At 38.5% G+C, this 25,488-nt stretch overlaps 1 protein-coding gene and 1 pseudogene across 2 annotated transcripts in view; both read right to left on the reverse strand.

Annotated features, from left to right (window-relative positions):
* EFCAB3 (EF-hand calcium binding domain 3) overlaps positions 1–25,488 on the reverse strand; it is a 129,666-nt gene that overhangs the window by 61,257 nt on the left and 42,921 nt on the right. For both annotated transcript variants that reach the window (XM_088027266.1, XM_088027267.1), the window contains 4 exons: positions 23,272–23,325; positions 17,581–17,685; positions 16,139–16,192; positions 14,636–14,740 (listed from right to left, as the gene is read on the reverse strand). In XM_088027266.1, coding sequence (XP_087883392.1) covers positions 14,636–14,740; positions 16,139–16,192; positions 17,581–17,685; positions 23,272–23,325 — 318 coding nt within the window. The remainder of the gene's footprint in view (positions 1–14,635; positions 14,741–16,138; positions 16,193–17,580; positions 17,686–23,271; positions 23,326–25,488) is intronic.
* On the reverse strand, positions 23,952–24,246 carry LOC114196686 (small integral membrane protein 8-like; annotated as a pseudogene).

Below are 25,488 nucleotides of genomic sequence, written 5' to 3' on the forward strand. Positions count from 1 at the left end.
AGATTGGGAGGCCACCATTTTCATTCCCATCCTCTAAAGCTGCGTGGAAAGCCTTCAGGAAACAAAAGCCACAGAGAGCAAACCTGAGCAGGTTACTTAGCCTGGCTCCTGGCAAGGGCAGTACAATTCTGCCTGGGGCAAAGACACTTGAGAATCGAGGCAACCGGCCCTCCTCCAGAAGATCAGCAAAAACATCCAGCCAAGACCAAGTTTACTGGTCAATGAGAACTGCAAAACTCCAGCGCTAGGGGAATACAGCACATAGAATCTATGGCTTTCCCCCCATGATTGTTTAGTCTTTCAGTTTAAATTAAAAAAAATTTTTTTCCCCTTTCTTTTTCAGCCAATTTCTTATTTTAGCAATTCTTTTTTTAAATCTTTTTAAATTTTCCGTTTTAGAGTTACATTCTATCCCTTCATTATATTTAATTTTATTTTTCTATATATAAGTTTTTCTTTCTTTACAATTTTGGGATGCAGTTTCTTCTTCTTTTTTTTAACGATTTTATTTATTTATTTGAGAGACAGAGAGAATGAGAGAGAAAGCACATGAGATGGGGGGAGGGTCAGAGGGAGAAGCAGACTCCCTGCTGAGCAGGGAGCCCGATGCGGGACTCGATCCAGGGACTCCAGGATCATGACCTGAGCCGAAGGCAGTCGCTTAACCAACTGAGCCACCCAGGCGCCCAGGATGCAGTTTCTTCTAACAGACCAAAGTACACCCAACCTCTAGTGTATGGCTTTGTCCTATTCACCTATCTGATCATATTCTCTCTCTTTTTACCTTCTTCCTTTTTTTTTTGTTTTGTTAAAGTCTTTTTAAATTTTCATCTTTACAGTTACATTCTATCTTTTCAATATATTTAACTTCATTTTTGTATATATGTAAGTTTTTCTTTTTTTTAAAAAAAATATTTTATTTTTTTATTTATTTTGACAGAGAGAGACACAGTAAGAGAGAGAACACAAGCAGGGGGAGTGGGAGAGGGAGAAGTAGGCTTCCCATCAAGCAGGGAGCCCAACGCAGGGCTCAATCCCAGGACCCTGGGATCATGAGAGCCGAAGGCAGACGCCTAATGACTGAGCCACCCAGGCTCCCCATAAGTTTTTCTTTCTTTACAGTTTTGAGATATAGTTTCTTCTAACAAACCGGCCAAAGTACACTCAGGATATAGGGTATCGCTCTGTTCTGTTCACCTGTCTGTTTATATCCCTTCCTTTTTTTTTTCTCTTTGTTTTTTGTCTTTTAATTTTCATTTTGACAGATATATTTTGTCCTTTCAATGTATTTAATTTTATTTTTGTACATATATAAGTTTTTCTTTCTTTACAATCTTGGGATCTAGTTTTCTAACAAACAGACCAAAATACACACAGGATCCAGTATATTGCTTTATTCTGATTACATTCTTTTTTTTTTTATTTTTTATTTTTTATTTTTTGGTTTTGACTCTCTTCTGATTTGTTTAATGTACATTTCTCTGGGGTCATTGTTGCCATTTTAGTATTTTATTCTCTCATTCATCTATTCTTCTCTGGACAGAATAACAAGATGGAAAAACTCACCTCAAAAAAGAGACCAAGAGGCAGTACTGACTGCCAGGGACCTAATCAGTATGGACATAAGTAAGATGTCAGACTAGAGTTCAGAATGATTATCATTATTATTTTTAAATATTTTATTTACATATTTGTCAGAGAGAGCGAGCGAGCAAGAGAGCACACAAGGAGGGGGAGTGGCAGGCAGAGGGAGAAGTAGGCTACCCACTGAGCAGGGAGCCTGATGTGGGACTTGATCCCAGGACCCTGGGATCATGACCTGAGCCAAAGGCAGACGTGTAACTGACTGAGCAACCCAGGCACCCCCAGATTAATGGTTATAAAGATACTAGCTGGACTTGAAAAAAGTATAGAAGACACTAGAGAATCCCTTTCTGGAAAAATAAAAGAACTAAAATCTAACCAAGTCAAAATCAAAAAAGGCTATTAATGAGATGCAATAAAAAATGGAGGCTCTAACTGCTAGGATAAATGAGGCAGAAGAGAAAATTAGTGATATAGAACACAAAATGATGGAGAATAAAGAAGCTGAGCAAAAGAGAGACAACTACTGGATCATGAGGGGAAAATTTGAGAGATACGTGATATCATAAACTGAAACAATGTTAGAATAATTGGGATTCCAGAAGAAGAGGAAAGAGAGAGAGGGGCAGAAGGTATATTGGAGCAAATTATAACAGAGAACTTCCCTAATCTGGGGAAGTAAAGAGGCATCAAAATCCAGGAGGCACAGAGAAACCCCCCTCAAAATCAATAAAAATAGGTCAACACCTCGACATATAATAGTGAAAGTTACAAATCACAGAGACAAAGAGAAAATCCTGAAAGTAGTTTGGGACAAGAGGTACATAACCTACAAGGCTAGAAACATTAGACTGGCAGCAGACCTATCAACAGAGACCTGGCAGGCCAGAAGGACTGGCATGATACATTCAGGGTGCTAAATGAGAAAAATATGCAGCCAAGAATACTTTATCCAGCTAGGATGTCATTCAAAATGGAAGGAGTGATAAATTCTTCCAGGAGAAACAGAAACTAAAAGAATTTGTGACCACCAAACCAGTCCTACAAGAAATATTAAAAGGGATCTTTTAAGCAAAGAGAGAGCCCAAAAGTAGCATAGTCCAGAAAGGAACAGAGACAATATACAGAAACAGTGACTTTACAGATAATATAATGGCACTAAATTCATATCTTTCAATAGTTACTCTGAATGTAAATGGGTTAAATGCCCCAATCAAAAGACACAGGGTATCAGACTGGATAAAAAAGCAAGACCCATCCATATGCTGTCTGTAAGAGACTCATTTTAGATCCAAAGATACTTCCAGATTGAAAGTGAGGGGGTGGAAAACTATTTATCAGGCTAGAGGACATCAAAAGAAAGCTGGGGTAGCAAACCTTATATAAGACAAATTAGATTTTATTTTTTAAAAGATTTTATTTATTGACTTGAGAGAGAGAGAATGAGAGAGAGAGCACAGGAGAGGGGGGAGGGTCAGAGGGAGAAGCAGACTCCCTGCCGAGCAGGAAGCCTGATGCGGGACTCGATCCGGGGACTCCAGGATCATGACCTGAGCCGAAGGCAGTCACTTAACCAACTGAGCCACCCAGGTGCCCAGAAACAAATTAGATTTTAAACCAAAGACTATAATAAGAGATAAGGAAGGACACTATATCATAATTAAAGGGTTTGTCCAACAAGAAGATCTAACAGTTGTAAATATTTATGCCCCTAATAGGGAAGCAGCCAAATATATAAGCCAGTTAATAACAAAATCAAAGAAACACATTGATAATAATACAATAATAGTAGGGCACTTTAACACCCCCCTCACTGCAATGGACAGATCATCTAAGCAGAAGATCAACAAGGAAATAAGGGTTTTGAATGACACACTGGGCCAGATGGACTTCACAGATATATTCAGAACATTCCATCCTAAAGCAACAGAACACATGTTCTTCTCTAGTGCACATGGAACATTCTCCAGAATGGATCACAAATGGGGCCACATATCATGTCTCAGTGGGTACTAAAAGATTAGGATCATTCCTTGCATATTTTTGGGCCACAATGCTTTGAAACTGGAACTCAGTCACAAGAGGAAAATTGGAAAGAACTCAAATACATGGAGGCTAAAGAGCATCCTACTAAAGAATGAATGGGTCAACCAGGAAATTAAAGAAGAATTTTAAAAAATTCATGGAAAGAAATGAAAATTGAAAACATAACTGTTCAAAACCTTTGGGATGCAGCAAAGGTGGCCTAAGTGGGAAGAATATAGCAATTCAAGCCTTTCTCAAGAAACAAGAAAGGTCTTATATACACAACCTAACCTTTACGCCTAAAGGAGCTGGAGGAAGAACAGCATATGAAGCCGAAACCCAGCAGGAGAAGAGAAATAATAAAGATCAGAGCAGAAATCAGTGAAATAGAAACCAAAAGAACAGTAGAACATATCAATGAAACTAGGACTGGTTCATTGAAAGAATTAATAAGATTGATAAACTCCTGGCCAGACTTATCAAAAAGAAAAGAGAAATGACCCAAATAAATAAAGCCATGAATGAAAGAGGAGAGATCACAACCAACACTGAAGAAATACAATTATAAAAACATATTATGAGCAACTATATGCCAGCATATTAGGCAATCTGGAAGAAATGGATGCATTCTTAGAGATACATAAACTATCAAAACTGAACCAGGAAGAAATAGAAAACCTGCCCAGACCCATAACCAGCAAGGAAATTGAAGGAGTAATCAAAAATCTCCTAACAAGAGTCCAGGACTGGATGGTTTCCCAGGGGAATTCTACAAAACATTTAAAGAAGAAATAATACCTATTCTTCTGAAGCAGTTTCAAAAAATAGAAATGGAAGGAAAACTTCCAAACTCTTTCTATGAGGCCAGAATTACCTTGATCCCAGATTCAGACAAAGACCCCACCAAAAAGGAGAATTACAGACCAATATCCCTGATAAACATAGATGCCAAAATTCTTACCAAAATACTAGCCAGTAGGATCCAACAATACATTAAAAGGATTATTCACCACAACCAAATGGGATTTATTCCTGGGCTGCAAGATTGGCTCAACATCCACAAATCAATCAATGTGATATACTACCTAAATAAAAGAAGGGACAAGAACCATATGATTGATCTTCTCAGTAGATGCAGAAAAAGCATTTGAGAAAGTAAAGCCTCTTTTCTTGATTAAAACTCTTCACAGTGTAGGGATAGAGGGAACATACCTCAAAATACCATAAAAGCATATATGATAAGCCCACAGCGAATATCATTCTCAATGGGGAAAAGCTGAGAGCTTTCCCCCTAAGGTCAGGAACACAGCAGGGATGTCCACTATCACCACTGCTATTCAACGTAGTACTAGATGTCCTAGCCTCAGCAATCAGACAACAAAAAGAAATAAAAGGCATCCGAATCAGCAAAGAAATCAAACTCTCACTCTTTGTAGATGACATGATACTCTACGTGGAAAACTCAAAAGACTCCACCCCAAAATTGCTAGAACTCATACAGGAATTCAGCAAAGTGGCAGGATATAAAATCAAGGCACAGAAATCAGTTGCATTCCTATACACTAAAAATGAGACAGAAGAAAGAGAAATAGAGTCGATCCCATTTACAACTGCACCCCAAACCATAAGATACCTAGGAATAAATCTAATGAAAGAGGCAAAGGATCCATAGTCAGAAAACAATGGAATATTCATGAAAGAAACTGAGGAAGGCACAAAGAAATGGAAAAATGTTCCATGCTCATGGATTGGAAGAACAAATATTGTTAAAATGTCTACACTACCTTGAGCAATCTACACATTCAATGCAATCCCTATCAAAATATCATCAACTTTTTTCAAAGAAATGGAACAAATAATCCTAAAATTTGTATCGAACCAGAAAAGACCCTGAATGGCCAAAGGAATGTTGAAAAAGAAAACCAAAACTGGTGACGTCACAGTTCCAGACTTTAAGCTCTATCACAAAGCTGTAATCATCAAGACAGTAGGTAATGGCACAAAAACACACATAGAACAAAGGACTAGAATAGAGAACCCAGAAATGGACCCTCAACTCTATGGTCAACTAATCTTTGACAACGCAGTAAAGAGTATCCAATGGAAAAAAGACAGACTCTTTAACAAATGCTGTTGGGAAAATTGGACAGCCACATGCAGAAGAATGAAACTGGACCATTTCCTTACACCATATACAAAAATAGACTCAAAATGGATGAAAGACCTACATGTGAGACAGGAATCCATCAAAGTTCTAGGGGAGAACACAGGCAGCAACCTCTTTGACCTCGGCTGCAGTGACTTCTTGCTAGACACGTCTGCAAAGGCAAGGGAAACAAAGGCAAAAATGAACTATTGGGAGTTCATCAAGATAAAAAGCTTTTGCACAGCAAAGGAAACAGTCAACAAAACCAAAAGACAACCAACAGAATGGGAGAAGATATTTGCAAATGACACATCAGATAAAGGGCTAGTATCCAAAATCTATAAAGAACTTATCAAACTCAACACCCTAAGAACAAATAATCCAATCAAGAAATGGGCAGAAGACATGAACAGACATTTCTGCAAAGAAGACATCCAAATGACCAACACACACATGAAAAAGTGCTCAACATCACTCGGCATCTGGGAAATCCAAATCAAAACCTTAAAGAGATACCATCTCACACCAGTCAGAATGGCTAAAATTAACAAGTCAGGAAACGACAGATATTGGCGGGGATGTGAAGAAAGGGGAACCCTCCCACACTGTTGGTGGGAATGCATGCTGGTGCAGCCACTCTCACTCTGGAAAACAGTATGGAGGTTCCTCAAAAGGTTGAAAACAGAGCTACCCTACAACCCAGCAATTGCACTACTGAGTATTTACCCCAAAGATACAAATGTTGTGATCCAAAGGGGCATGTTTACCCCAATGTTTATAGCAGCAATGTCCACAATACCCAAACTAAAGAAAGAGCTCAGATGTCCTTTGACAGATGAATGGATAAAGAAGATCTGGTGTATATATATATACACAATGGAATATTATGCAGCCATCAAAAGAATGAAATCTTACCATTTGTAATGAGGTGGATGAACTAGAGGGTATTATGCTAAGAGAAATAAGTCAATCAGATAAAAACAATTATCATATGATCTCATTGATATATGGAATTTAAGAAACAAAACAGAGGATCATAGGGGAAGAGAAGAAAAAATAAAAGATGAAACCAGAGAGGGAGACAAACCATAAGAGACTCTTTTTTTCTCTATATTTTAACTTTATTTTATTAATATCTTTAAAAATTTTTTATTATTATGTTATGTTATCACCATATATTACATCATTAGTTTTTGATGTAGTGTTCCATGGTTCATTATTTGCATGTAACACCCAGTGCTCCATGCAGAACGTGCCCTCCTTAATACCCATCATCAGTCTAACCCATCCTCCCACCCCCCTCCCCTCTAGAACCCTCAGTTTGTTTTTCAGAGTCCATCGTCTCTCATGGTTCATCTCCCCCTCCGATTTCCCTCCCTTCATTCTCCCCTCCTGCTAGCTTCTTCTTCTTCTTTTTTTTTTTTTTACATATAATGTATTATTTATTTCAGAGGTACAGATCTGTGATTCAACAGTCTTGCACAATTCACAGCGCTCACCATAGCACATACCCTCCCCAAAGTCTATCACCCGCCACCCCATCCCTCCCACCCACCACTCCAGCAACCCTTAGTTTGTTTCCTGAGATTAAGAATTCCTCATATCAGTGAGGTCATTTGATACATGTCTTTCTCTGATTGACTTATTTCGCTCAGCATAATACCCTCCAGTTCCATCCATGTCGTTGCAAATGGCAAGATCTCATTCCTTTTGATGGCTGCATAATATTCCATTGTATCTATATACCACATCTTCTTTATCCATTCATCTGTCGATGGACATCTTGGCTCTTTCCACAGTTTGGCTATTGTGGACATTGCTGCTATAAACATCGGGGTGCACATACCCCTTCGGATCCCTACATTTGCATCTTTGGGGTAAATACCCAGCAGTGCAATTGCTGGATTCTATGGTAGCTGTACTTTAACTTTTTGAAGAACCTCCATACTGTTTTCCAGAGTGAGAGAGGCTGCACCAGCATGCATTCCCACCAACAGTGTAGGAGGGTTCCCCTTTCTCTGCATCCCCACCAACATCTGTCGTTTCCTGACTTGTTAATTTTAGCCATTCTCACTGGTGTGAGGTGATATCTCATTGAGGTTTCGATTTGAATTTCCCTGATGCCGAGCGATGTTGAGCACTTTTTCATGTGTCTATTGGCCATTTGGATGTCTTCCTTGGAAAAATGTCTGTTCATGTCTTCTGCCCATTTCTTGATTGGATTATTTGTTCTTTGGGTGTTGAGTTTGATAAGTTCTTTATAGATTTTGGATACTAGCCCTTTATCTGATATGTCATTTGCAAATATCTTCTCCCATTCTGTCAGTTGTCTTTTGGTTTTGTTGACTTTTTTTTTTTTTTTTTTTGCTGTGCAAAAGCTTTTATCTTGATGAGGTCCCAATAGTTCATTTTTGCCCTTGCTTCCCTTGCCAAGGTAGCATTGACATCTTCACAATATTTGTTCTTCCAATCCAAAAGCATGGAACGTTTTTCCATTTCTTTGTGTCTTCCTCAATTTCTTTCATGAGTATTTTATAGTTTTCTGAGTACAGATCCTTTGCCTCTTTGGTTAAATTTATACCTAGGTATCTTATGGTTTTGGGTGCAATTGTAAATGGGATCGACTCCTTAATTTCTCTTTCTTCTGTCTTGTTGGTGTATAGGAATGCCACTGATTTCTGTGCATTGATTTTATATTCTGCCACTTTACTGAATTCCCGTATGAGTTCTAGCAGTTTTGGGGTGGAGTCTTTTGGGTTTTCAAATAAAGTATCATATCATCTGCAAAGAGTGAGAGTTTGACTTCTTTGCCAATTTGGATGATTTTATTTCTTTTTGTTGTCTGATTGCTGTGGCTAGGACTTCAGTGAATAGCAGTGGTGATAGTGGACATCCCTGCTGTGTTCCTGACCTTAGGGGAAAGCTCTCAGGTTTTCTCCATTGAGAATGATATTCGCTGTGGGTTTTTCATAGATGGCTTTTATGATATTGAGGTATGTACCCTCTATCCCTATACTCTGAAGAGTTTTGATCAAGAAAGGATGCTGTACTTTGTCAAAAGCTTTTTCTGCATCTATTGAGAGGATCATATGCTTCTTGTTCTTTCTTTTATTAATGTATTGTATCACATGGATTGATTTGCAGATGTTGAACCAAACTTGCAGCCCAGGGATAAATCCCACTTGGTCGTGGTGAATAATCCTTTTAATGTACTGTTGGATCCTATTGGCTAGTATTTTGGTGAGAATTTTTGCATCCATGTTCATCAAGGATATGGGTCTGTAATTCTCCTTTTTGATGGGGTCTTTGTCTGGTTTTGAGATCAAGGTAATGGCGGCCTCATAAAACGAGTTTGGAAGTTTTCCTTCCGTTTCTATTTTTTAGAACAGTTTCAGAAGAATATTATTCTTCTGAATATTAATTCTTAATTTTATTATTATATAATATTATTATATATTATTATAATAATAATATTATTATTATTAAAGAAGTATTAATTCTTCTTTATTTTTTTATTTTTTATTTTTTTTTAAAGATTTTATTTATTTATTTGAGAGAGAGAGAATGAGAGACAGAGAGCACGAGAGGGAAGAGGGTCAGAGGGAGAAGCAGACTCCCCGCTGAGCAGGGACCCCGATGCGGGCCTCGATCCCGGGACTCCAGGATCATGACCTGAGCCGAAGGCAGTCGCTTAACCAACTGAGCCACCCAGGCGCCCTATTAATTCTTCTTTAAATGTTTGGTAGAATTCCCCTGGGGAGCCATCTGGCCCTGGGCTTTTGTTTCTTGGGAGATTTTTGATTACTCCTTCAATTTCCTTAGTGGTTATAGGTCTGTTCAGGTTTTCTATTTCTTCCTGGTTCTTCCTGGTTCAGTTTTGGTAGTTGATACATCTCTAAGAATGCATCCGTTTCTTCCAGATTATCTAATTTGCTGGCATAGAGTTGCTCATAAGATGTTCTTATAATTATATTTCTTTGGTGTTGGTTGTCATCTCTCCTCTTTCATTCATGATTTTGTTTATTTGCGTCCTTTCTCTTTTATTTTTGTAAGTCTGACCAGGGGTTTATCAATCTTGTTAATTCTTTCAAAGAACCAGCTCCTAGTTTCCTTGATCTGTTCTACTGTTCTTTTGGTTTCTAGTTCATTGATTTCTGCTCTGACTTTTATTATTTCTCTCCTCCTGCTGGGTTTAGGCTTTATTTGCTGTTCTTTCTCCAGCTCCTTTAGGTGTAGGGTTAGATTATGTATTTGAGACCTTTCTTGTTTCTTGAGAAAGGCTTGTATTGCTATATACTTTCCTCTTAGGACTGCCTTTGTTGTATCCCAAAGATTTTGAACAGTTGTGTTTTCATTTTCATTGGTTTCAATGAATTTTTTAAATTCTTCTTTAATTTCCTGGTTGACCCATTCATTCTTTAGTAGGATGCTCTTTAGCCTCCATGTATTTGATTTCTTTCTGACTTTCCTCTTGTGATTGAGTTCTAGTTTCAAAGCATTGTGGTCTGAAAATATGCAGGGAATGATCCCAATTTTTTGGTACCAGTTGAGACCTGATTTGTGACCTAGGATGTGATCTATTCTGGAGAATATTCCATGGACACTAGAGAAGAATGTGTATTCTGTTGCTTTGGGATGGAATGTTCTGAATATGTCTGTGAAGTCCATTTGGTCCAGTGTGTCATTTAAAGTCTTTATTTCCTTGTTGATCTTTTGCTTAGATGATCTGTCCATTTCAGTGAGGGGGATGTTAAAGTCCCCCACTATTATTGTATTGTTGTCAATGTGTTTCTTTGCTTTTGTTATTAATTGCTTTATATAATTGGCTGCTCCCATGTTAGGGGCATAGATATTTACAATTGTTAGAGCTTCTTGGTGGATAGACCCTTTAAGTAGGATATAGTGTCCTTCCTCATCTCTTATTACAGTCTTTGTTTTAAAATCTAATTTGTCTGATATAAGGATTGCCAACCCAGTTCTCTTTTGGTGTCCATTAGCATGGTAAATGGTTTTCCACCCCCTCACTTTCAATCTGGGGGTGTCTTTGGGTCTAAAATGAGTCTCTTGCAGACAGCATATTGATGGGGCTTGTTTTTTTATCCAATCTGATAGCCTGTGTCTTTTGATTGGGGCATTTAGCCCCATTTACATTCAGGGTAACTATTGAAAGATATGAATTTAGTGCCATTGTATTGCCTGTAAGGTGACTGTGACTGTATATTGTCTGTGCTCCTTTCTGGTCTATGTTGCTTTTAGGCTCTCTCTTTGCTTAGAGGACCCCTTTCAACATTTCTTATAGGGCTGGTTTTGTGTTTGCAAATTCCTTTAGTTTTTATTTGTCCTGGAAGCTTTTTATCTCTCCTTCTATTTTCAATGACAGCCTAGCTGGATATAGTATTCTTGGCTGCATATTTTTCTCATTTAGTGCACTGAATATATCATGCCAGTCCTTTCTGGCCTGCCAGGTCTCTGTGGATAGGTCTGTTGCCAATATAATGTTTCTACCATTGTAGGTTACATATCTCTTCTCCCGAGCTGCTTTCAGGATTTTCTCTTTGTCTCTGAGACTTGTAAGTTTTACTGTTAGATGTCAGGGTGTTTACCTATTTTTATTTATTTTGAGAGGGGTTCTCTGTGCCTCCTGGATTTTGATGCCTCTTTCCTCCCCAAATTAGGGAAGTTCTCTCCTATAATTTGCTCCAATATACCTTCTTCCCCCCTCTTTCTTTCTTCTTCTTCTGGGATCCCAATTATTCTAATGTTGTTTCGTCTTATGGTATCGCTTATCTCTCGAATTCTGCTCTCGTGATCCAGTAATTGTTTATCTCTCTTTTTCTCAGCTTCTTTATTTTCCATCATTTGGTCTTCTATATCACTAATTTTCTCTTCTGCCTCATTTATCCTAGCAGTTAGAGCCTCCATTTTGGATTGCACCTCATTAATAGCCTTTTTGATTTCGACTTGGTTAGATTTTAGTTCTTTTATTTCTCCAGAAAGGTTTCTTTAATAACTTCCATACTTTTTTCAAGCCCAGCTAGTATCTTTAAAATCACCATTCTGAACTCTAGTTCCGACATCATACTAATGTCCATATTGATTAGGTCCCTGGCAGTCGGTACTGTCTCTTGTTCTTTTTGTTGAGGTGAGTTTTTCCATCTTGTCATTTTGTCCAGAGGAGAATTGATGAATGAGAGAACAAAATGCTAACAGGGTAACAACGTCCCCAGAAAATATACACTAAACAAATCAGAAAGGACCTGAAACCGGGGGAAAAGAAACGGAAAGAAAAAAAAAAGAGAAAGAAAAAGATAAAAACAAAAACAAAACAAAACAAAACAGAATATGATCAAATATGAACAGACTGGTGCATAGATCAGTGCCACAAAGTAGATTTTCGGCATATTTTGGTGTGTGAGAAGTGCCTCCCTACATTTTAAAGAAAGAAAAACTTATATATGTACAAAATAAGGGTTAATATGATGAAGGGATGAAATATGACTGTAAAGATGAAAATTATAAAAGATTTTATATAAGGAATTGATAAGAAGTTGCTTGAAAAAAGAAAAGAGGATTTAAGAAAAAAAAAGGGAGAGAATGTGATCAGGCAGGAGACTAGAACAAAGCCATACAGTAGAGATGTAGGGTATATTTTGATCTGTTAGAAGAAACTGTATCTCAAAATTTTAGAGAGAACAACATATATATATATATATATATATATATATATATATATATATATATATACCAAAAATAAGGGTAACTACTATGAAGGGATAGAATATGACTCTAAAAATGCAAAATAAAAAATATTTTTTAAAAAAGGGATTGATAAGATGTTGGTTGAAAAAGGGCAAAAGAAAAATTAAAAAAAAAGACATTTAAAAAAATTAACTTTGAAAGACTTTGAAAGAAAGAAATAAAGAATCATGGGGGAAAAGCCATGAATTCTATGTGCAGTATTCCCCCTAGCACTGGAGTTCTCCTGTTCTCATCGATTGGTAAACTTGGTCTTGGCTGGCTGTTCGTGTTGATCTTCTGGGGGAGGGGCCTGTTGCCATGGTTCCCAAATGTCTTTGCCGGAGGTGGAATTGCCCCGCCCTTGCCGGTCCTGGCTAAGCAATCTGCTTGGGTTTGCTCTTGGGAGCTTTTGTTCCCTGCAAGCTTTCCGTACGGCTTTGGAGGACAAGACTGAAATGGTGGCCTTCCAATCTTCCCCCCAGAGGAGCCGAGAACTTGGGGCCCCGCTCCTCAGTGCGCCCACAAAGAAAAGCAGTCAGTCACTCCCGTCTCCCTGGTCTCTGGCTGCACTCCATGCTCACCCGGCCTGTGACCGAGCGTTTCTATCTCTGGCACCCGATCCTGTGTGGAGTCTCCAAAGCCAGCAGATCCCTGCCATGCACTCCCGCGCCACTCCTCCTTGGGGAGGAAGGGGAGTCTCCCTGATCTGCCGCTTGTTGGGTCCCTGCTGAAGGAGCAGGGGACTGACTGTGCTGTGGATCACAGTTTATGGCAACCCTGAGCTGAGAGCCGGCACCTCGGCTCCGTCTCTGCAGCCGGCTTCTGTGCTCCGGTACCTGGGAGCTCTGCCACACTCAGGCACCCCCGGTCTTTCTGTGACCCCGAGGGTCCTGAGACCACACTGTCCCACGAGGGTTCCATCCCCCGCTTAGCCACCAGAGCCGACTTCTAAAGTTCCGACTTTGTGCTCCGCGGCTCTATCACTTGCCAGAAGCGGCCGACGGAGGCCCCCTCCCCCACCGTCTATCCTCCCGAATAGCACCTCGGATTCACTTCTCCGCACGTCCTACCTTCCAGAAAGTGATCGCTTTTCTGTTCAGAGAGTTGTTGGTATTCTTTTCTTTGATCTCCTATTGAGTTTGTAGATGTTCAGAATGGTTTGATCCCTATTCAGCTGAATTCCAGGGACCAGACGAAATCCAGGTCTCCTACTTCTCCGCCATCTTGCTCCGCTCCCCCCAATTAAGAGACTCTTAATCACAGAAAACAAACTGAGGGTTGCTGGAGGGGAGGGATATGGAGGGATAGGGTAATTAGGTAATAGATATTAAGGCGGGCACGTGATATAATGAGCATTGGGTATTATATAAGAGTGATGAATCACTGATCTCTACTTCTGAAACCAATAATACATTATATGTTAATTATTTGAGTTTAAATAAAAATATTAAAAAATAAGTTAAAAAAAGGAAAAAAATTAAAAAATAAAAGTTATTCATCTGAGAGAGAGAGAGAGCAGGAGGGGGAAGGGTCAGAGGGAGAGGGAGAAGCAGACTTCCTGCTGAATAGGGAGCCTGCTGTGGGGCTTGATCCCAGGACCGTGAGATCATGACCTGAGCCAAAACCAAGAGTCAGACGCTTAACTGACTGAGCGACCCAGGCGCCCCTGTTCTAAACATTTTTGTCTTCATTCTGCTCCTTTTTGTTTCTCCCCTACCCTCACCCCTGTGTGTGTGTGTCAATCATACAAACTATGAACCTCTGCTTCACACTTCTAACATCTCTCTCCCTTTCACCAACCACATCCCATCAGCCCTACCCCTTTATCACCAGTACAGTTCCTTCATAAAGACCCTTATCATCTGGACCTTGGCAGCAGCCTCTAAATTGTATTTCTGCCCCTGGTTTTTCTCTCCCCAGCATGTGTTTCCTCAGTGTTTTCAGAGTAGACTAGTCATTGTCTACAGGATAAAGGTACCTATCTGTATCTATCTATCTATCTATCTATCTATCTATCTATCTATCTAGTAGGCTCCACACCCAACATGGGGCTTGAACTCATGACCCTGAGATCAAGAGTTGCATGTTCTATTGACTAAGGCACCCAGGTGTCCCAGGATAAAGGAATCTTAAAATGCTCACCAATAACTGGTAGGTGGCTCTGCAGGTCCTGGATTTCCTTTTCTTCAAGTCTGAACCCAGTATTCCATAGAACATTTTTTAGGTCACTGACACTAACCCTTCCTCCTTAATAAGAACAGGAAAAAGTAAATAAGGATGTCACAGATGAAAAATGCAGGCCATCAACCCTACCTAGAAATGAAAGTACAAAGAAGCTCTTTACAGCAAGGTGTATGGGAATGGGGAGTGATGCCTAATGGGTACAGTATCTTTCTGGGGTGATGAAAATGTTGTAAATTTATTGTAATGATGGTTATGCAACTGTGTTAATACACTAAAAACCAGTACACTTTAAATGGGTGAATTGCATGTTATGTAAATTACATTTCAATAAACTGTTGTAAAAATACAACATAATAAAGTAAAAATGTAAATAACCAACTGGGAAAATATTTTCCGTTGCTATGACAATTGTGTTAATATCTTTAATTTATAAAGAGGTCATTCAGATTAATAGGAAAAAGCTTAGATTCTGATAGGATAATGGGCAAAAGGCAGGAACAAATAATTAAAAGACTGAAAGACAATGATACAAAAATAGTTTTAACTTCACTGATAACGAAAAATTCAACACTAATTAGATTCCATTTTTCATTTATCAAATTGGCAAGGATAAAAAAATGTGAAAATAATTTATTGTGGCCAGGGCATAATGGGAACCAGTACTTTTATCCATATATATATATATATATATCTCACAGCCTTAAACATGTTAAGATTTACTGGATTTACCAGAAGAATCTATCCGAAGAAAATGGCTTAAAGTCGGACAAAGATCATAGATATATAAGAGCAAAACATTGGAGACAAGCTAAGTGTTCAATAAGAAAGGAACGACTAAGTAAACTATAAATACAACCTGATGATAGAGTCATTAAAAATGGTGTTTACAAAGAATGACATGGTGGAATTCTTACAGTAAAATTTTAGGATTGGGGCGCCTGGGTGGCTCAGTTGGTTGGGCGACTGCCTTCGGCTCGGGTCATGATCCTGGGGTCCTGGGATCGAGTCCCCCATCGGGCTCCCTGCTCGGCAGGGAGTCTGCTTCTCCCTCTGCCCCTCCCCCCTCTCGTGCTCTCTCTCTCTCTCTCTCTCTCATTCTCTCTCTCAAATAAATAAATAAAATCTTTAAAAAAATAAAAAAATAAAATTTTAGGATTAAGTATAGGATACATAAAATATACAGTAAGAATTTAATTATCTAAATACACATATACACAGAAAAAAAGAATACAGAGAACTATAATAAAAAAAGGTAATATTACCTGGGATTATGGGTAATTGCATTTTTTTTTCTGTATGCTACTTTATATATTCCAGATTTTTCTCAAATACCCAACAGACAGTAGAGACTTGGGTATTTGTTGAATAAATGCATACGTAATTTCCTTATTATTTACATAATCAGAAAAAACAGTTATAAGAATCTCAGATTTTCTTGTCCTTATCCTTTTTCTTACTCACCTTTGAAAGATTTCACACCCTCCAGTAATGCTTTCTCAAACACCTTTCTATCAGCTGTAAGATAAAACATTGTTGAGTTTTTGACGATTCATAGAAACTAAAGTGTTTACTTTCAGAAAGGGGAAATTCAGAAGTTTATCACAATTCATTCTCAATGAAATGAGACGTATTCAGAAAACTCAGTGTCGTGACTATCCCTGGACAGAACACAAGGCTATTGTGTGGCTGGTTTGCTGAAATACACACAGCTTTTTCTTTTTCTTTCTTTCTTTTTTTTATTATTATGTGATGTTAATCACCACACATTACATCATTAGTTCTGGATGTAGTGTTCCACGATTCATTGTTTTCATGTAACACCCAGTGCTCCACGCAGCACGTGCCCCCTTGAATACCCATCACCAGGCCAACCCATCCCCCACCCCCTCCCCTCTAGAACCCTCAGCTTGTTTTTCAGAGTCCATCGTCTCTCATGGTTCGTCTCCCCCTCCGATTTCCCTCCCTTCATTCTTCCCCTTCTGCTATCTTCTTTTTTTTTTTTCTTCTCATTTTCTCCTTCCCAGTTTTACTTCATCTTTTCTTTGTTCAGCTTTCCTGCCCTTCTGCCCTTTCATCTTCTTCTAGCTTAGACTTTAGATTTCCCTGAAAGGGACAAAAGAAATTGTCCTATCATGTGACCTCTGACTGAAGAGGTCCCAGCTCCCGGACCAAAATTTAAACGATAAGAACAGGATTTTTTAAAATGCTAGGATTGAGTCTTTTAAAAAAATATTTTAAATTGACATAAAATGTTTCAAACAGTAGAATTTCTTTTTTTTTAAAGTAAGATTTATTTATTTTAGAGAGAGAGAGCACATGAGTAGGGGGAGGGGCAGAGGGAGAGGGAGAAAGAGAATCCTCAAGCAGACTCCCCTCTGAGTGTGGAGCCTGACTTGGGGCTCAATCCCAGGACCCCGAGATCATGACCTGAGCTAAAACCAAGAGTCGGCCGCTTAACTGACTGAGCTACTCAGATGCCCCAAACAGCAGAATTTCTTTTTCTTTCTTTCTTTCTTTTTTTTTTTTAGATTTTATTTATTTATTTGACAGAGAGAGACACGGCGAGAGAGGGAACACAAGCAGGGGGAGTGGGAGAGGGAGAAGCAGGCTTCCTGTGGAGCAGGGAGCCTGATGCGGGCCTCGATCCCAGGACCCTGGAATCATGACCTGAGCCGAAGGCAGACACTTAACAACTGAGCCACACAGGCACCCCTAGAATTTCTAATACAAAACCTGAAAAGAAACCTTCTGTGTAGTTTTGAGGACTTGAGGAGACATGGTCACTGCAGACATGGTCCCTGTTCTCCCAGAGTTTAGGATAGTGCCATGCACACAACAGATCTTTAATAAATGTTGAATGAGTAAGCTTTTAGATATCGGTGAAGTAGAACTTCAATGCTTACCGGAAACTGGCAGAGTTTTCAGAAGCTTCTTATGTTCCTTGTTTGTGATCTTTACTCCCATGTCTTTCAGAACATTTTTCAGGTCCTCAATAGGAATCTTCTCTCCTTTAGAAAGAAATACATATACGTAAGGAAACATCCTTCCCAGGTAGGGTTGTGAGGATGAACTAGGCATAATGAAGCCTTGTTTAGCTATTCAGAATCAAGGTGGTGGGAGGAGGGGGTAGTCAGAAATTCTTCTTTTAACCTAAGAGGATATCTTCAATGATAAGATGATACCATATATAATAAGTAAAGCAGGGATTATATAATTTCTTAGTGATTTAGCTGTGTTTGATGGCTAACAATTCAACCACAAATATAACATCTGTGTTCTTTTCTCTCTTTTTTTCCTCTTCTTCTTCTTCCCTCTTCTCATTTCCTTCCTCTGGGCCTCCCTGCCCCCTTCCCCGTCCTCTTCTTCTTTTACCTGAATTATGGGACTAGTTTTAAAAATGATAATAAAAGCTGGCTCTCTGTAAAAACTTTCGCCTTGAGTAAATTAATATTTACATGATTTACACTGTAAGCTGGGCATATCAGATAGGGGATAGATTTGAAATCACATTTTTAAAAATCTGCTGAAAAGAAAGTATAGAAACCGTAAGAACAAGAAATCAGGGAAAAGAATGGGCTAATCTGGAAAAGAATTAAAAACAATATCTAGAAATAAAAATATAGTTATTGCAATTAAAATCCCAACAGACAAATAGCACAAGACACAGTTGTAGAGACAGTGAACTGGAAGAGAGGTTTAAGAAAAGACAAAACATAAACATAGGGAAAATATGAAAAGAAAGATATGAAGAGCAGAATGAGAAGGTTCAACATACATGAACTAGGAGTTTCCAAAAGTGAGAAAAGAGAAAAAAAGAGAAAAGGCAATAGTTGAAACATGAGCTCTGAGAGTTTCCAAAACTTGGTGAGAGGCATAAATGTTCAATTTCAGGAATCACAAGTTCCAAGCAGGAAAAATGAAAACAAGTCTACACTTGGCCACATGAGAATGAGAATTTCAAAGATAGAGATAATCTTAAGAGTAACAAGAGAAAAAGAGAGTAATTCTAAACAATGAAGACTTATAGCTGACTTTTTGTTTTAAAAGATTTTATTTATTTATTTGAGAGAGAGAGAATGAGAGATAGAGAGCACGAGAGGGAAGAGGGTTCAGAGGGAGAAGCAGACTCCCTGCCAAGCAGGGAGCCCGATGTGGGACTCAATCCTGGGACTCCAGGATCATGACCTGAGCCAAAGGCAGTCGCTTAACCAACTGAACCACCCAGACGCCCCTTATAGCTGACTTTTAACAGCATAAAGAGAGGCCAGAAAACTGTGTGTATATGAATCTATCATCTTTCTGTCTATATTCGTGTGTATTTTCTTCTTTCTCCTTTTTTCCCCTTTTAAATTTAATTACAAGTTTATTATAGGTTAACCTTACAAGTTGGTCTTCAGGTTACAGAATATTCAGATGGGACTGTAACTAAATTTGAGAACTAACATAGCCCAGAGATAGTATGACTGTCTCCCACAGATAGACTGTTGGAACTTTGCTTCTCCTCATTCTGGGGAGAGAAAGGGGACATCTTCATTTGTATGAAGGGAACACAGAGTTGTTTTGTTGTTATATGGAAGTTAAGTTCAAATACGTGTAGAAGGGTCCACAGCAGAGCAGCCAAGAAGGTAGACTATTTCAGTGATTTAATGATTACCTCTCAGCTCCAATTCCACCCTTCTAAACTCTGCTTTGTGATGCTGAGGCCAGGACTCTAGACCACATTTCTCTCTGGATAGCTGGTTCCATATCAAACTCTGCCAGTGGGTGGGAGGTGGGAGGGGGGAGAGAGAGAGACTGAAATGTCAGATGAAGTTCCTTACCGTAGCAATAGATGAATCCAGTTTCAGTTTTTCAACCTTGTGGAACCAGTGTCATTACACTCCTCAGAGATACTAGCAGCACCCTTCAGAGTTCTAAGGTAGAATGATAATCTACAAGTGTAGACATAGTCAAAGAATGACTCAAGGCTGAGTGTAAAATAAAGATATTTTCAAAGACTAACCCTTGTTGAAATGACCAAGAGGGATGTACTTCAAGAAGAATGAAACTGAACCCAAAAAAGAGTAAAAGTAAAAAGCAATGGTGAACAAAGAGAGTGGTAAGTGTATTTAAGTTTTGCAAAAGATTGGATTGAAATTGCTCTGCCCTTGCTTTCAATATACTCACTTGGCAAAAGCTCATTCCTGTTTAAATACAAGTTTGTGCTTACTCTGTGCCTGCAGCAAGGCAGCTGAACTAGAGTTGAAGTGTATTGTGCTGACTGTTCTCATTTTAAATGGATGATCATGAACCTCAGGTGAGTCCTTGATTCTGCTGGGCAACCACACTACACTTTGCTGATGTATTAACTTTCCTGTTCTTCTTGCTGACTACTTCACTTATTCTTTTTTTTTTTCAAATCACCACTTCCTCCTCTTCCATTTGATCAAAAATTCTTTTAGCTCTTTAATTAAAAAACCCAAAGCCTTCTCTTGACAACTTTCATCAGTTTACATGCCTCTTTGTTCCACTTCTTTGATCCCCTTTGCAGCAAAATTTCTCAGATATTCACTGTTTCTAAATCCTGTCTTCACATTTTCTCTTTTTTTAAAAAATTTTCATTTAAATTCCATTTAGTTAGCATATACCATATTATTAGTTTTAGGGGTAGAGTTTAGTGATTCATCAGTTGCATATAACACCCAGTGCTCATTACACCAGTTCCCTCCTAATGCCCATCAACCAGTACCCCATCTCCCACCTCCCCTCCAGCAACCCTCAGTTTGTTCCTTAGAGTTAAGAGTCCCTTACGGTTTGCCTCCCTCTCTGTTTTTATCCTATTTGGTTTTTCCTTTCTTTCCCCTATGTTCATCTGTTTTGTTTCTTAAATTCCATATATGAGTGAAATAATACAATATTTATCTTTCTCTGCCTGACTTATTTTGCTTAGCATAATACCCTCTGGTTCCATCCACATTGTTGCAAATGGCAAGATTTCATTCTTTTTGATGGCTGAGTAATATTCCATTGTGTGTGTGTGTGTGTGTGTGTGTGTGTGTGTGTGTGTATACATATATATAATATGTATATATTATATATACACACCAGATCTTCTTTATACATACAATGGACATCTGGGCTCTTTCCATATTTTCTATATTTTGGCTATTGTGGACATTGCTGCTATAAACATTGGAGTGCAGGTACCTCTCCGAATCACTATGTTTGTATCCTTTGGATAAATACCTAGTAGCGCAATTGCTGGGTCGTAGGGTGGCTCTATTTTTACCTTTTTGAGGAATCTGAATACTGTTTTCCAGCGTGGCTGCACCAGTTTACATTACCACCAAGAGTATAAGAGGGTTCCCCTTCCTCCACATCCTTGTCAACATCTATTGTTTCCTTAGTTGTTCATTTTAGCCATTCTGAATGGTGTGAGGTGGTATCTCATTGTGCTTTTGGTTTGGATTTCCTTTCCCATTTTCTCTTAAACTCACTACAGTCAGGCTTCTTTCCACCTTCAATCACCTGAAACTTCTCTTTTTGATATCACTAATGGTATTTTGTGATTTGAGATCACTCATGTGGCTATATGCAATGGTCACTTCTCAGGTCTTATCTTAGTTGACTTATTGATCTATTTGACTGTTGATTTGCCCTCCTGGCTGATACTTGTAGCAGATATTATAGATGCCCTGATCATATCTCTTCAACCCTTACCAGTTCGATGCATGCTAGCCCAAGTTTCAATTGCTGGTATCTCTTTGTCTGAGGGATTTCTTTGGTTGCCAGAGTTCACTCTGCTAATGCTCAATGGCTGGAAATGCCAGTGGAGTAATATCGCCTCCCTCCCCTTGAGCACTTCTCAACCAATGACTGATAGGGGTTGGTGTAAAAATAACCTAGCTCTCCCACTCCCCCGAGGTTGTGTTCTATACCATTTCCCAGATATTCTCCAATGGGATTAAGTTTCAGTTACCTTCTTGGTAACTTGCCTGATAAACACATACTTTATTTGCTGCCTTCATTCATGTCTCACTTCTCTACTCCCCTATCTGTGTTTCCTGGGCTCACCTCCCATGTAAACTACCTGTATACATGCTCCTTGTCTCAGGGTTTCTGTCTGGGTGAAACCAACCTAATATACTTATTTGGTTTTCAGGACACCATATTCTTTTGGTTTTCTACTTACTTTACTGGTCACTTCTTCTTGGTCTCTTTTCCTTTAACATTTAATGTTTAAGTCCTCCAGGATTACTTCTTAGTTCTCTTTCCTTCTCCATATATATTCACCCCTTGGGTGAATTCATTCAATCTCACGGCTTTAAATACCATCTATATGCCTATGGCTTTCAAGTTTATATTTTTAGCTAAGATATCTTTCTTGAAGTTGTGACTGGTAACTTTTTAGCTGATATCTCTATTTCAGGGTCTATTGATATCTTAAAATATCTCAAACTGAACTCCTAATTTTCTTCCATCTAAACTTGTATTTCTAGCAACTTTCTCCAGACTCCAATGGCAGGTCCATCCTTTCAGTTATTCAAGACAAAAATCTCAAGGATCATTCCTGACTTCTCCCTTTATCTAGTTTCCATCAGGAAACTCTGTTGACTATTTTTATTATTTTTTTAAATTGAGATATAATTGACATGTAACATTATTTTAGTTTCAGGTGTACAACATAATGGTTTGATATTGGTTTAAATTATGAAATGATCACCACAATAAGTCTAGTGAAATTCATCACCACAATAACTCCTTTAAAAATATACCCAGAGTCCAGCTACTTTTTATCATCTTCATTGCTTTGCCCTGGTATGAATCACCATCATTTCTCACATGGATTACTTTAAAAACCCATTTAGGGCTCTACTCCCTACTCCTCCCCCTCCCTGAGTCTGTTCTTCACACAGAATCCGAGAAAATCTAATGAAAACAGGTCAGATCATATCATGCCTCTGGTCTAAAACTTACAGTGGCTTTCCATTTCTGTCAGAAAAAAGCCCAAGTCCTGGCAGAGCTTTCACAGTCCTGACTAATCTTGAATCCATCACCTCTCTCTCCTGATCTCCTATTACCTTTTTCCTTCCTTATTCAACCTCAGCTACATTAGCCTTCTTGCTGTTCCTTGAGTAGTCCAGGCATGCTCCTGCCTGGGGTCTTAGTCCGTGTCCCCTCTGCCTACAACTCTTTTTCTAGAAGTCTCCATATGGACAAAACCCTCACCTCCTTTAAGTATTTGCTCAAATGTCACCTTCTCAAGGAGGCCTGATTATCTGTTTAAAGCCACAAGTGGCTCTTTCCCCTCCCAATCTCCTTTAGTCTACTTTTCATTGTTTTCTATAGCATCTATCACTTTCTAACATACTTTATAATGACTTATTTATATGTTTATTGCTATTTCCCTTGCTAGCATGTAAGCTCCAGGGGAGCAATGATCTTTATTCTGTTTGCTGATGTATCCTAACTGTCTAGAACAATGCCTGGCTAAGGGCTGAGGAAACATTTGTTAAATGAATAAAGGAGGGAGGAAACACAATTTGTTAAAAATATAGTTCCACATAAAACTTTAAGACCACATAATATAATCCTCATTTTAACATCTCACTCACCTGTGATATTTTTAACTTCATCCACCAACACATTTAAGTCAATCTTCCCATTGGCTTTAAGATAAAAAAGCGCCAAAAAGATTTTTAGAAAAATTGTGAAATAGAAACCCCAAATTCAACCATTTAAAAACATTTTTCCTAGAAGTTTAATATAGCTCTTGCATTTTATGCTATCAAAATCCATACAGCGTAATACATGAGTAAGTTTTAAAACATTCTCCTTTCCTTCAAGACAATCTACTATTTATTAGGCTACTCTTTTCACGCATGGGTCTGAAATGTTTTGAGAGTTTAAAAATTTTGTTTAAAAATGATGTTTCCATTTTGTTAGTGCTGACTTTACCTTTGGGCTTATGATCACCTTAGCATCAAGTGATTCTTTTTTTTTTTTTTTGATAGCACTGGGTACTTTTATTATATAGAACTTAATAATTAACAAAACGATTTCCATTTTCCTGGCACTTTGATACGAGGACTTAATAAAAGAACAATATTAAGAAGCTCCCACTGTGGAGGAAGAATGAGGTAAGGACTGCAGCCTCAAGGCCTGGCTGCAACTGCTACCTTCTCTCCTCATCAACACGTTCCAGAACAAGAAGCTGATATTATGCACTCACAAAGTCTTTCCTTCAAAGATTTCAGAGCCCTTTACAAAGCTCCATCTGCGGTATCCAGCACTATTAATCCCATTTAGATGTTCTCCTCCTCATGTAACTGTGTCCCTCACTATCAACAGCCTCGTATAGGTCCTTTGTATTCTCTTGTGTTGCATGTAGATAACCAATATACGCCACGCAAAGTGAAAAGGGTTATCAATCCGAAAGCCATTACAGGTTTGTTAGGTTTAATGAAGAGCTCTGGATTCACAGCTCAAAATAAAGTTGTTGTGCGGACCCCTCTGAGCCCTGGGTTTTGAAAGTCTTTCTCTTTGGGTGGCTCGTTTTTAAAGGCAGGAGATTCCGGTGCTGAAGACATCCTCTTGATTAATGATGATTTATTACCTGCTGCAAGGTCACCTCCCCTGCGCGTCCTCTCAGCTCCGCCTCAAGTGATTCTTTTAAAGGACAGAGTGCTGGTATGCATGCCTGGCTGTTCTTAGGTTGGCAACATGATAATCATCATGTTGATATATTCAGTTAAATTCCCAGGTATTATGACAAAACTTTTGTTTTGCAGTACCTATTCTCAATTGAGAGACTTTTTTCATAGATGACGCACTTAATTTCTTTAGTCTATTTCTCAAAGTCTGAAGTTACTAGAGGTCAATGGATACATTTTTAGTAGATTGTAAAATTGCAAGTTTGAGAAACACTAGATTGCAATGTTAAGATAGTAGTTAAAAGATGCTATTGCTCTAATAGGCAAGATTCTGTTTGGAACCTTAAGCTGCCTACGGACATACTCATTCTCCACTTATAACTTGGTCAAGGGTGCCAGTCCATCACCACTCAAATATGTTCACACTCTTATTTTATGTGTAATAATAATCCTAAGATTGTAAATTCCCCCAAAGGGTGAGAAACCAAGCATCACTTTGTACTCCTACTATTACCTCAGAATTGGTTTAAGGGTCTGCACAAGATTGATGATCCATAAATGTTTACTTAATAATTAAGTTCCAGTAAAATGCAAATATATTATAAAGAATGAATTAGCTTTAAAACCAGTACACATATTCCAGTTTCCCAGATAAGGAAGTATTTCCCTGCTTGTTCTTTTTTACATCTTTTCAATTATGATAATCTTTTATTGGTATCCTATTATAATTTTATAACATTTATTATTATTATTATATGAATACCATTATATTATGACTTTTAAACAGGATAAGGAAGAACTGTTGGGGAGAATATTCTGTGCCTGTAAAGGACAGATCCCCTCATGTCGTTTACTTTGTATGTCTCTAATCAGCTCCACGGAGGTCCACTGGGCCCCTGTAACAGTTTTGCATTCTATCTCAAATGATTCCACAGATATACAAGGTAGTCCATAAGAATTATATTAGAATTAGTCTCACACTTTAAATCATCGTGCTTGTATCTCTTCTCATGTTTCAGAATACTTAGAAAAACAAGGCAATGACAAATATCTGCATTTATTGAACTGGTTGGTAGCTTAAAAGAGCTATGAAAGGGATTAAAAAAAACAAAGAAAGAGTCATTTCTGGAAAAACTGCTTACTTCTTTTTAATGCAAAGGATCCGAAGGTCTAGAACAG

This window comes from Eumetopias jubatus, unplaced genomic scaffold (assembly GCF_037043125.1).
Source record: "Eumetopias jubatus isolate StellerSeaLion01/CBP00866 unplaced genomic scaffold, mEumJub1_p1.0 scaffold_10, whole genome shotgun sequence".
NCBI classification, from domain to species: domain Eukaryota; kingdom Metazoa; phylum Chordata; class Mammalia; order Carnivora; family Otariidae; genus Eumetopias; species Eumetopias jubatus.